This window comes from Anopheles darlingi, chromosome 2, assembly GCF_943734745.1.
Source record: "Anopheles darlingi chromosome 2, idAnoDarlMG_H_01, whole genome shotgun sequence".
Taxonomy (NCBI): Eukaryota; Metazoa; Arthropoda; class Insecta; order Diptera; family Culicidae; genus Anopheles; species Anopheles darlingi.
The window spans coordinates 42,695,950-42,708,854 of NC_064874.1; the positions used below are offsets into that span (position 1 = coordinate 42,695,950).

The 12,905-nt window shown below is 34.4% G+C and overlaps 1 protein-coding gene across 2 annotated transcripts; it reads right to left on the bottom strand.

Moving 5' to 3' along the window:
• Positions 1 to 4,834: 4,834 nt before the first annotated feature.
• Positions 4,835 to 9,234, bottom strand: LOC125949379 (uncharacterized). Of its 2 annotated transcripts, XM_049676354.1 has the most exons (5): positions 9,204 to 9,234; positions 8,051 to 8,208; positions 6,064 to 6,492; positions 5,591 to 5,956; positions 4,835 to 5,507 (listed from the first exon to the last, which is right to left on the bottom strand). In XM_049676354.1, exons 2-5 carry the CDS (start codon positions 8,109 to 8,111, stop codon positions 5,434 to 5,436), a joined length of 930 nt encoding a protein of 309 aa, XP_049532311.1. In that variant the 5' UTR covers positions 8,112 to 8,208; positions 9,204 to 9,234; the 3' UTR covers positions 4,835 to 5,433. The 2 variants fall into 2 exon arrangements, with proteins under 2 accessions (XP_049532311.1, XP_049532310.1); XM_049676353.1 differs by lacking the exon at positions 9,204 to 9,234 and having other exon boundaries at positions 8,051 to 8,454.
• Between the last annotated feature and the right edge of the window lie 3,671 nt (positions 9,235 to 12,905).

The following is a 12,905-nucleotide window of genomic DNA, read 5'->3' on the forward strand; positions in this document are numbered from 1 at the left end:
GCACTGCAAATTCTGTTTTTAATAATAATCAACCATTGATTAAAGTTTTACACCAAAGTATATCTTTCTGATAGAATTTCATTTAAGAGATGCAATGGATCTTTATTTTTTAATAAAATTTCATCTTTTAGGAAAACATTGATGATCTCACCTACCTCTTCACCACTGCTTGTACTAGACGAAACATGAAAACACCTTTCGAAGTTTGCTTCTATAAAAGGTTTGGTTGTTCAACAAAATCGTTAAAATTGGCTTGAGCAGCAGTGGAAAACTCTACTGTCGACAAAAAGCAATCAGACATATCACGTACCCGTATCGATTTGATACACTCGATTTGATTGGAAATGGTATGAAATGTTATAATTAGAATCGACCGAATCCAACCGGTAATGTGACGTCATCCATTGCTTTTCTACTTCCCTTCATCCACGACTCTGGGTACCTCTTTCAAGTAACACGTTGCTTCTGCGAGTACCAAGTACTGATACAAGAGTGATATGTGAGCTGACTTATGAGCGATGGTGAACGGAACAGTTAAAACTCATAAAAGACATCAGGATGAAGGGGCTCGACAATTGAATGATAATCCTTTTGAAGAACTCTCTCTCTCTCTCTCTATCTCTCTCTCTCTCTCTCTTTTTCTATGATCCCAACACAAGCCGGACCATCCTTGTTGTTCAATAGAACCTGAATGAGAATCTTCGCACTACAAAAACCGGGATGGTCAAAATGACTTCACAATTTCGCATGTCAGGCTTTGTTCGTATTTTCGGTTTGTTGAAAATTGATTTGGCGTTCTTTACAGTCTGGTTAATGGTAATTTCAAGATTAGTACGAACTCGCTTAAATATGACTTTGAGCATAGACATTTCAGTTATCATGTTAAATCATTGGAAATCACTAAGCGATTCACGTATTGTAAGGGATTCAATTATTTTGTGATCAACAACGTAATGGCCGTTGCAATTAAGTACTGTAGAAGCATGAAAAATGATAATAGCAAATCTGTACAAAAAATCACCTAGGTAATATTCGTTAATTGTTAGTTCCGTTCATTGGTAATGGTGATGGTGATCAATGTGCAATAATCTATACAATCTATATCTATATTATATAAGAATTTATTTAAAGAAGAGGATAAATGAACACAACATCATAATTCCGTCGATTCGATTTCGACTTCGATTTCCACATTATTTCATTACATTTGACATTTCAAAAATCCGCCAGAACACACTCGAAATACGAAGTCTTTAAAATAGAACAACAATTAATACTATTAAATTACTAAATTTAATTTCATCGATCCTTAAACTTTAGGGGAATTTAATTGTCAAAAAGGATACGATACGTTTTGCTAAGATATTTCAAACCTTTTACACACTTATTATTTACATTTCACGGTGTATTTGTTGTTTTTTGAAACTTTCAGGTTACAGTCCATAGGTTAGATAATCGATTTAAGCGGTGGTAATTCGCTATCCTATAAATTCTTATGAAAAGGCATTCTGATGAACAAAACCCGATTGCTTAACACTATTTACTTTTAAAACGGATAATCTTTAAAAGCAACAATTTACTTAGTTTATTTAGCATAATATATAAAACTACAATACTTGATGGCACCTTACACTAACACAACGGAATTTAGTTTTCAGCATTGACTGTGGCCACGTTCACATTCATTTACAGAACACCATTCAAAACTAGAATTCAACACTTGACAAGAGAAGGATTTTCGTAGCGTATTCGTTTGAAGGAGCCACTTTGAAATTTTCACAGACCCTTGCAATGGTTTCGCACAAAAAACCCTTGAAAGGTAGTCACCTGAATCAATAAACCCAGAAGCGTGCAATATCTTTCACTAGCGCACTTCATCGTTGAATTGTCAAAACGGAATACACGATTGGACTGCTTGGTTACAGGCCCCGTTATTTCTTTTGCATTATGCTGTTATGAGTTTCTGTTATATAGTCTAGTCCTGTATCAAAGATGTATAAACTGTAAAAAGTATCAAATTGAAAATACCATTTGCTTTGTGTAACGCATTTCCCCTTCTTAAAAAGTATTGACATTTGCATAGCTTATGGTTTAAGAAACTAACATAATTACGAAAACGAAAGATATAAATAAATACTAAATGTTGAACACTAAAACACCAAAAACGAAAAATGTATTTTTCTACTATAGTTGGAATGATTTCTTTTTATTTCAGCTGCCACTCGTGTCATGAAATAACATTTATTTGGCTTTGATCAATGTGATAATTTGTGGTGAATTATGAAGTAAGCATTGAGTCTAGGGAGACAACGTGTACAGGGATGTTCTTTTTGCGGCTCAGCCATGAGGTTTAAATGATCGCTATAGCTGTTCCTAGTAACCATATTCAGCGAATAATCAATAGTAAATCATAACTTCGAATAGGATTGTTATTCCAGAACCTCCTAGTTTCAGCTGTAGCTAAATAAGAGCACCATATTATTTTGTAGCAATTAATTTGCAAACTATAGAAAAGGACCGCACTGAAGTATTCACCATCGTAGCATCAGACATAATAAATCTGTTTAGTGAACGTAGGTATTCGCATTTAATGCATTGTACCAATGTAAGGGGGGAGAAAACCAGTAAAACACGTCAAAAATGATTCTCCAATATTAAACATTAAAGGCTGTTTCATATTACTGATTTCAACCATCTTCACACAAATGCTTACAAATGCTTGACTTTCGATTTGTTTCTTTCAATACCAACATGTTTCATATTTCACAAATTCTCAATAATACAAGAAACACATTGCAGAAAACATAAATTTTAAAAAGAAATGAATTGTAATAGTCTAGTACAGAAGACAAATTCAAGTACAGAAGGTTGAGGTACAGAAGACAAATTCGAACAAAAGCATAAGTTTTGTTTTCAATTAGCTTGTCACAAACTCTAACAACAACTCCGATGTGGCATAGCGTAATTTCAAGAATGTATGCTGTGCTCATCAACAGCAGCATAATTTATAATTGAAAAACTTTGCCGTTGTAAGCGAGCTTAAATTCTTTAAACAATGACGGAATAGCTGCACACAATCGGAGAAATACTAAATATTTTTAATTACTGTATATCAATACATGTATACAGCAATTAAAAATATTTAGTATTTCAACAAGTAAATATATGAGAGTTTATATTCTCAATGTATGTATTTATGATTAGTAGTTTTTTCAAATATTCACAAAAATATAAAATTTAATAGAAGAAATTGTCAAGGGTTGCAATTAAACTAACATTTTTTTTTATGTTTCTAGCCATTGAAATCATAAACTAACATTTTTTATGTTTCTAGCCTTTGAAATCATACTTATGTTTTTTGCTTTTTTGCTACTGTTCCTTTTAACAATGCAAATATATTTTCGCTTATTTTTCGGAGCATACAATTAGATTATAAACATTTTAGGTTTTCATGAACATAGTTATGTTATGTTGTGATGGGTTTATTTTACAATGCTTTTATATCGTTGGGATATTTTACGTTAGCTTTATATTGCTTTGAGAAATGGCCCAAAATAAATGAAATTAGTAATTGCCGTTGCAAGTACAAACAGCATAGTAATCTAGAACTCATTGGCCTCAGAAATGTAGGAACCGCGTCAGGAATGCTACTCTAATGCTACGATGAAACTTACCTATACATGTGACGCAATAATAGACAGTGTTGTTGCGAAGAGAGCAGGATGCCAGAGAATATGCCTACCTTCTACTTAAATGATAATTTGACATAGCATTGCATTGATGCATTGATCTGCTCTTATATAGTCCCATCCTTATTGACATCAGCTACGTTAGATGCCAATTTCTTTAAAAATATGAAACGCTTAATTTACAAAAGAAATCAGTTTACGGGGTTAGTGTTCAAATAATGAACAATTGGTTTATAATCAAATATATTGCAATTAACACTATGACAAACACAATTATTAGTGCAGGTTCAGATTGAAAATAAGATTAAAAAATTTCCCCCTTCAAAAATTTACCCCCTTCATAAATTTACCCCTCCCTCCCTATTTATTTACTTTTATTTACTGTGTACATGTAACACATCATTCATCTAGATTCTGAAAGATGTTAAAGCGATTTGTTTTACTTGAGTAAGACCAAGAAAAAAGGCATGCATGTAGAAAATTGGTTGAATCAATGCGTTGCATGTACTTAAATTTTACAGAATGATATTACAAAAACAGATTTAAAACCAGATACTTCTTTTATCACCAAAGCCAAAACAACAACAATATAAACTACTAATTTACTGCAAGAAGACGAATCTTCGTTGAAGTGCTGCAAACAAAACAGATGGTATGGTGAATGGCTGACATCAACTAATTGAAGTAGTGTAATTTGAAAACATCAATTTTAGACAATAAGAAAAGCAGAAATGTATTCCATATAATCATTCCTTATCTGCAAGCGATAAAACAACAATGAAGAAGGAATGTTGATGTAAATGTATCAATAACGTGTAATGATCAGGCGATATCATAGATAAATTGAAACCTGACGCAAGAAATCACTAGAAGTGTTGGAAAGCTATTTGCTAGGGCTTTGATGTATTTTGTTTGCGATAGATTTTTACGCATAACAACGCTACTTCTCAAGAAACTATGAGCCTGAAATATAGTGAGAACACGGCCTATTCTTCGAAATATACATTACCTTAACACTTAGTTATACTCAGTTTTGAATGACCCCGGAGAAAGTGTGTCGCATTACTCTTATGCATTTCTTTCTCGATCATAATGAATACAGTAAAACTATTCCTATTGCCCTTATCAATTGTACAATTTTATCAACTTTATTTACAAACAAAATAGATTTCATTGGCATAACTATGAAATGGTTCATTTCAAGATAATGGATCTGTTGTTTTGTCTTTTTCGTATGATTATATGATTTCACAACTCCACATTTCAACCGACGCTCTTACTGTGACATCCATATCCAATTTCATCATCACTTTACACCCCTTTTTTAATGATTGTACATCGTCCGAGCATCAGGCTACTACATCGTCGAGGAGCCTCGGCTTTCATCGTTCGAGGACGATAATACTGACCATTTTGTCAAGTCAAAATTAAACACAGACAATGAATTGGTAATATAAAATAGATTACAACTATTATTGCCACTAATAATATTTATAATCCGCAAGAATTATTAAAAGCGAAAAAGCAGCAAAAATGATGAAAACAAAATTATATCTTTTTATGGAATAATATCTTTTAATATTCTATTCCGATGATATAAATTTACTGGCATTTTTTTATGTTAACCGTTGATTTCCAATAGCCCAAGATTAATATGAATCTCAACATAATTTGTATTTGTGTAATCTATGTATTCTTTTGCCCATTCAACAGGATTATACTTTATTCTCATAACATGCTTTTGTCAAAGCACATACAGCATAATACTTATTAATGTAATTAATAAGTGTTTTCGTTGTGTAGATGCTCTGCTTTTCACTGCAGAAAGAAAAGAAACAAAATATGCAACTAAATCTTTTTATAAGACTTTTAATAGGTCAAGGACATAGGACAAATATTACCTAGAAGCATGGCGATTCGATTATCTATGGCAGGTTGCTCCCACTGAACGATGCTCTCCTGTCCGCCTCTCCACAGCACTGGTGACAAACTTGCAACGCATTTAATGCGCATCGTACCTTCGATGTAATGTCGATGATTGACAACCATGGTGAGCCCCAGGAATGTAGTGATTAGTCCGTGCTGATTATGCACTGGTGGGTAGTGGATGATGTTATTCGGATCTGTCACCAGAACATCATTGAGGTACCATTGTAATGTGGAGGCTGGGTAGGAACGACCAGAAGTGCAGTTCAGATCCATCGTTTCGCCGATCTGGTAGCTTTTCCGTTCACCATCACTTATGTGTGGCCCATCTTTTGGGACATCTGGTACGGCAGATCCAAATTCAGGATGCATTTTTGTAATAGATATAATGGTTGATAGACAATAAAAAAAAATGCAAAATGCGCCCATGCAACGGAGAGCCACTTACAAATCACATCCATTCGTCCTTCGCCTTGAACCGAATCGAAGCTGGGAGCTTCTGCTGAGATCTCACAACGATAAACACCGGACGACTTGAGCGTAAGACCCTTCAAAAGCACCTTAGTTCCATCGGAGTGGTTTGGGTCAACCCGAATACCCTCGATTTTGTAGCTCTTGATCGGCTGAGCAGCCGATGGCACGTAGCGGTAAAACTCTTCGTTGTCTTTGTACCATTTGATGGAATACAGCTTTTCCTCATCTTCCATTGACTCGTTTGTGTGATCGCTAGGGTAGCCATGATGACGCCGGACGCTCTCCTTTGATCTTTGGCCTTTTCGTTGACCATTTAGCTCATACTGACACTCGAGCAGTGCTGACTCACTGCGAAACTTGTACGTTGGAATGAGCATTGTTTTCAACCGCAGACCAAGGATTTCTAAAAACAAAAATCATAGGTAAATGTTCAACAAAAAGAGCATCAAACGTACGGCTCGTCCGTCCTTATATATGTTAAAAAAAACAGAAAGAGCATCTGCAAAGTGTCATACCGAAAACTGGCCAAAGGCTATAGCAGTAGACAGAGGCTATAGCAGTCGATAAAAGAGTGTAAAGTAAAAAACTAAAAGACCACCGAATCCATGAGATGGAGGTGACACGGTGCATAGAATAAAATCGAAAACCACAGATAAGTGAACTCCAGATACTATAGCTCCAGTAATGTGAATGAACTAAAAGGAACATGTCAGTATGGTGTAATCTTAATGGAAATTGGCGATAAATATTTTGAAGAATACCGAACTACTTACGATGTGCAATATATTCCCAAATATACTAGATATTTAGCATTACTCGGAAAACAATAAAAAAAAGAGAATATCTCTTTTCTAGGCCAACATTTCATTAATTTAAAAGGAAAATAAAGGAGACAGCAGTGTTACTATCACACTCATGGTATAGTTATGATTCTTATAATAAAACGGATATCATCAAGATCAACTATGTACCTAAATTACATTAGCATGTATCCATTTGGCGAATAAAAGAACAATTTTCGACATCTAATAAAATCTTAGGATCAATTTACGATTCTTTGAATTGGCTTGTTTTAATTGTTATGTTTAATCTTTTCATATAAGCACTTGTACAACACGTATTTCTCAAAGGACCTTGGCGATGGCACATATTTCTGACTGTTTTCAAAGAAACAAATTGCAAATGTCAACATTCTTTCGAATCTTTTATCTTGTTTTTGATAGAATGAGTCAATTCAACTAAAATGAAGTGATTAACCATCGCTAGTGTAATTAATCATCTTTAAACACTCTGATACAAATTTTACACATGCTTCAAATCGTTTTGAAACCAGCATGGTTTGCAAAATACGACATTCACTTTGAGCATAGACGAGAAAGCCAAAGCAGAATGGGCCAATATAGTTCCTTGATAGCGTGAGGTCCGTATAATGACGACGGATATATTTAGAAATAGGCTCTTCTTTCGGCTCTCTGTTTTGCTGAAAATATAACGAACACTTCCACCGAATAGTCGGCGAGGGTAAAGAGTAAAAGAAAAGTGTAATGAAATCATATTGAAATAAGAAAAACGTCTTTTGGAGAAAATAGTTGCATCAACGAGAGGGAAAATGTCTTTTGCATGGTTGAAATTCGAAAGCTTTAGTGACGAACAGTGTACATCGATTACCTAATAAAGGTAAACTAAAGCTGGGAATCAACCAAACGGTCAGAAAATTGAGAACGCCAATATTTGTCACATTCCCCATGGATACCATGCTAGAAGCATCGGAAAGTGAAAGGTTTAGTTGGATAGTTGGAATAGTTGACTGATTCATATCGGTTGTGTAAGAAAAAACGCTTCAATTTCTTTAGTGCGATCGAAAATCAAGAAATCGAGAAAAATACATGAAGAAAAAAGGTGAACAGTAACGAAAGAAACAACGTTGCTAGCATTTGTAGAAACGGGTTAGGTCAACTTACCTGACATCGACAGAAATCCCATGAGTACTCCAATCCAACAGTACCGTTTTATCAGCTGCATTGCTTCTGTTTTCCTGCTTCGTTTTAACTATCAAAATGACTTTTTTTCTTACAATTTACACATTTTGCGTTCTCGTAGATTGCTATTGTAAAAATTGCTATAGGCACAAACTGACTCATTTCATCTTTTTCCATTTCTTGTAGAGATAGTTTTTTACGGATTTTAATTGTTAATCCAATATTGTTAATTCTTCTACTGGCGAGCGCAGTTTTGAAAAACGCAATATAGAGCTCATCTATATTTGTGCATTTATTTGATATCATAGAATTATGTGTAAACAAACCTGATGTCTCTTAAACATAGACCTCACCAATGTTGTTCCAAACTGTTTTATATTAATTTTTTTCTATATTGCAACGCATTTCGAACATTAAATTATGTTTTCAAAATTATGTGCAATTGCTGAACAATGGGAACTTTGTGAATTTTATTTTTGTTACGAAGGCGCAATTAACAGAATTCGCTGCTCTTAGGATTTTATTACATCCGTATCACAATAATCCAAGTGCTTTCAAAATCTGATTATGTATAATCACTCAGCATTCTAGAGATTACTGGACATCATAACTCCACACAAACGAATACATTATCATACAAACTTAATCAATTAGTTCCCACAAGGTACTATTTGCTAACGACGAAACGAAATCTCACGAGTTCCTTTCGAATATGAGCTGCATTGGCTTATTTTGATGAGCGAATACTTTCGTGTTGATTCAATTTGCCATCGAACGGCTCTTTAACACGACCGCACCACGCACACATACACTGCACTAGGAAACAAGCCTTCATTGTTATCAACACATTAGATCAAGCAAATCATCTTACATGAAATGCACATCATTGCAGTATTCGTCGCATAGATTTTTTTTGTTGACCCGCACACTGTAATACAGTGATTATCGGAAATCTACACTGATTTTCAGACTTTCCAAAGCCAAATGCCGAATATTACATCACAATAACGTATGAATCACACCCTAATCAAACAATTTACAGCGATCAGGACAATTCATAGCTATTCATAGTAATTCATTTGCATTTGTGTTGCATACGAAAACAATAATACAACAGCAAACTACATCCTATTACACGGACGAAGTGAACCGCACATCCTTATCCCGACACAGCTTGTTTTGGACTGCGTAGTCCAAATGGAAAAAATGTGAGTTGGTTCGTGTTTCGGTTTTTATGATGCCGGTTTTCCGCGCATGATGCCGGTTTTCCGATTCACGCTCGGGAAATTTCTACTCGTGTCTACTCGGATTTGAGCCGAAACTAAGTAGTAACACTCGACTCGACATTAAGTAGCTCATTCACTGGAATGAGCAGGCTTCCAGGACACTCAGTATCTGAAAATGACCAAAAGTAGTAGATCGAGAACTGTTCTGAGTTTCAACTTTTTCGCAGTAGATAGGCATGATACACAGCTGCTACTAGTAGCTAATTCAAAAGCTATTGTGGTCGAGAATAGAAACCTGCACTGTCTTTTGGATCTAGAAACAACTGTAGAATTATTTTACAGTGCTCAAATTCGATGTAGCTACGTAGGTATTTTTAATTTGTTTCAATTGGATTCAACATGGGTTTGACATATTTTTCCCTTCAAAGGGTTTTATATTTGAAGGCAAAACCAATGTTCTGTTTATATTTGAAGGCAAACCAAATTATGTTAATTTGTTTCTCTTCAGTGCTGTAAGATTGGATATGGTTACGCGTGAAAGTAGGGTACAGGAACCTCAAACGAGCACAGCTTTTGACCTAAGTAGGCTACCAAAGACTCGACACACATAGGAAAAAACCCTATGTGATGAAGAGTTCTTTGTTCTGAAAGTGTGTTGAGCTGAAAATCAACCAAAATCACGCTATTCGGTAATTAGCGTTATTCGTAGTGCGTTCCACAAAATCACTTCACGCTTGAATTTAAGGAGAGTCAAGCCAGCAGAATTGTTGTAACCCGTGTTAAAATTGCTCAAAAAAGAAGAGAAAAAGAAGAATGGCTTCTATAATTTTAGAAGAATCTGTAATATTCGTCATAAGCAGTCAATAGTAAGTCAGTCATTATGCAAAAAATATATTTAAAGTACTACACAATATAGCTTACATGATAGACGCTATATTGCGTAAATATATATTTGAGAAAATCAACGTGTATTGAAGGTGACAAATTGAATACCACATTTGATGGCTCTAACACATAGTTCGAAGGTACATCGTATTAATACGATATTGCTTACGATATAACGTAACGATTCAAAGGTAGACTCTAGCATGTCATCGAAATTAAAACTATTTTAATCAGAGTGAGGGTTGGAATTTCAATAATTTGGAAAAGTGAAAAAAGAAATATTTGAAATTTTTGTATTTTAGCAGTTTTGACCCCCACTGTCATCCGTAGAATGGGATTTATATTATCTTCAGTTGATAATATTGGAAAAACTGTCTAACCTTTATGGGTTGATAATTGAAGAATATTCCATTACGCATAAAATCATTCACATAACGATTTCTTAAAAAATGTATCTTTGGATTTTAGGCCGATGTGAAAACCACCTTAAAAATAGGAACTATAATAATGGGGTTAATAGGCTCTCAATTTACCCTTCTGAATTGCATGATATTTTTTCTAACTCCTACTTGTTTTCACAATAAATATGAGTTGGTATTTAAGCTGATGGCTTTTTTTTCACATGATAAATAAACCTTTTTCCGAGAAAATGTTCTCTAAGTTCTTATATGTAAGAAGGAATTAGCAACCTTGCTGCGGGGTTGATCCCTTCTAGTGACAAAACATTACTTACGGAAACAAGAAGCCTACCAGTTCAGAGATCCAATCTTTTCCACTGTAGTACATTTTTGATAGTTAACTAGTGGCGATAACTCCGAAATACTACAAGAATTTGTAGCTTATTGTTGCGCAACGACAATAAACAAGAAAATACTTCTTGTTTAACTGAAATCAGGCACTGCAAAGTAGAGTAATAAAATAACCAATGTTATTGATCATAAACTGGTTTAATCAGTTTTCCTGTCAAGAGAGATGAAACTTAAATAACTTTCTGATACTTCAGACCTGATAACCAAGTCAATGATACCTCATAAGTCATAGTCTAGTCCCACATACGTTCAAACCAACTGATATGCTACCATGGCTAGAATGAGTAGAATGAGCCCCTGATTATCACATCGAATGATCATGATGCACCATTGGCGGACGTGTTATAGCTTAACCTTTAATATGAACTTTCTTATATGAACCGTTCCAGATGGTTACGATAAGGTATTATTATAGCTGTTATAATCTATAAATGGAAATTCAACGCCACGCAAAGGAAACAAAAAGGAGAGTTGGTTGATTTCTAGTCACGTCACATATTTGAAATAAATAAATTTCTAGTACTCACACATTTAACCCCAATTTTCCCTTGCACTTGAACCATATCCGTGCTCCATTTTTAATTCGTCTTTGTTCAAATAGAAATCATATGTAATCTTTTCTACGCCTTTTAATGTATCAAGCCATTGAAAATTAAATATAACTTTTGCTCTACTTACAAATTCATAAAAGATTGAGCGATAATTAAATTTTATTACAAACTTGAAGCATAATATCAAACAATCGTTACATGTGATTATATCAGGAATCTTTCTAGGAAAATTACTCATAACCATTCCAATTGTACAAGTTATGGAAGGATTTTAGTTAGGAATGAAAATTAAATACCCTTATATTCAATACTAACCATGAAATACTTGACAAATAGTTTACTATTGTCAACTAGCAACTCCGTTAACAGTTAACAGAACAAGAAATTTAAAATGTCTATGTATACACGTTTAGAGATTGTTGCTTTCGCATGTCTCATGATATTTCCATTTACATGGGCATTGAGCAAGCATCGATGCATCGAAAGTGTCTTCTTAGGCGAACGTTACTGCAGTGTCAAGGTAAGATTTCCACTTTTATATTTATCGTTGAATGCATTTTCTTTGAGAGTGCAAGAAGGCTTGAAACATGAAATGGTCAACGTGACTTGAACGCATTATTATCTGCAATATCAAAGTTGACCGCTGATCTCTATTGACAGCGTACATTGTGAGCAAAGATTGGAACTTCTCCAAGAAAGTATCGACTGTGGCTGTTGTCAAAGAATAGTTATCCCAAATCATCCGGAAATGTCACCAGAACTTTTCCGGCTCGTAAACCACCGTTATAGAGAACTTATGCTTTCTGGCTGGCAAGATAAAAGAAGAAGGACGAGCGAATGGTTATCCTTCAATATAGTAAGAAAATAAAAATCTTGATTGTCACATATTGTTGGTTGTCACATTTCTTTCGATTGTACCTTAAGCAAAAACTCACACAGAAGCTTATTTTTTAAATGATGGTGAATGATTATCAGGAAAAACAATGAGAAAAGACACTTTATCTTTTTATTTTGTAACAAATACTACTTTAGGCAAACGTTATTTAGTTGGTATAACAGTAATAATAAATTTCAGTTCAATAATGATATGAGTGCAACGATTTACGCATTGCATATGAATGTACTTTGTGCTCTGAATGAAATTCAGACTTTTTATAGCTTCCCACGGGAACAGATATTGAGTTTTAATCAGAGGTGGTCTGAAATAACATAATGAATCTTCAATTACAGGTTCAAACAAAATAGTAAAAGTCTTAGTCAACAATATTTGATTTTTACACATCGAATTGTAGTTGCATTGACGGTACTGCTGAGGATACTAAATTGAATATACTTCCGATTGCGTGACGCAGATCTAGCATATAAC

Coding starts and splice junctions, on each gene's coding strand:
- LOC125949379 (XM_049676354.1), bottom strand. CDS start 8,111: ATGCAGCTGATAAAACGGTACTGTTGGATTGGAGTACTCATGGGATTT. Junction 6,493..8,050: donor GGGATTTCTGTCGATGTCAG/GTAAGTTGACCT, acceptor TTTTGTTTTTAG/AAATCCTTGGTCTGCGGTTG. Junction 5,957..6,063: donor AGGACGAATGGATGTGATTT/GTAAGTGGCTCT, acceptor CTGCCGTACCAG/ATGTCCCAAAAGATGGGCCA.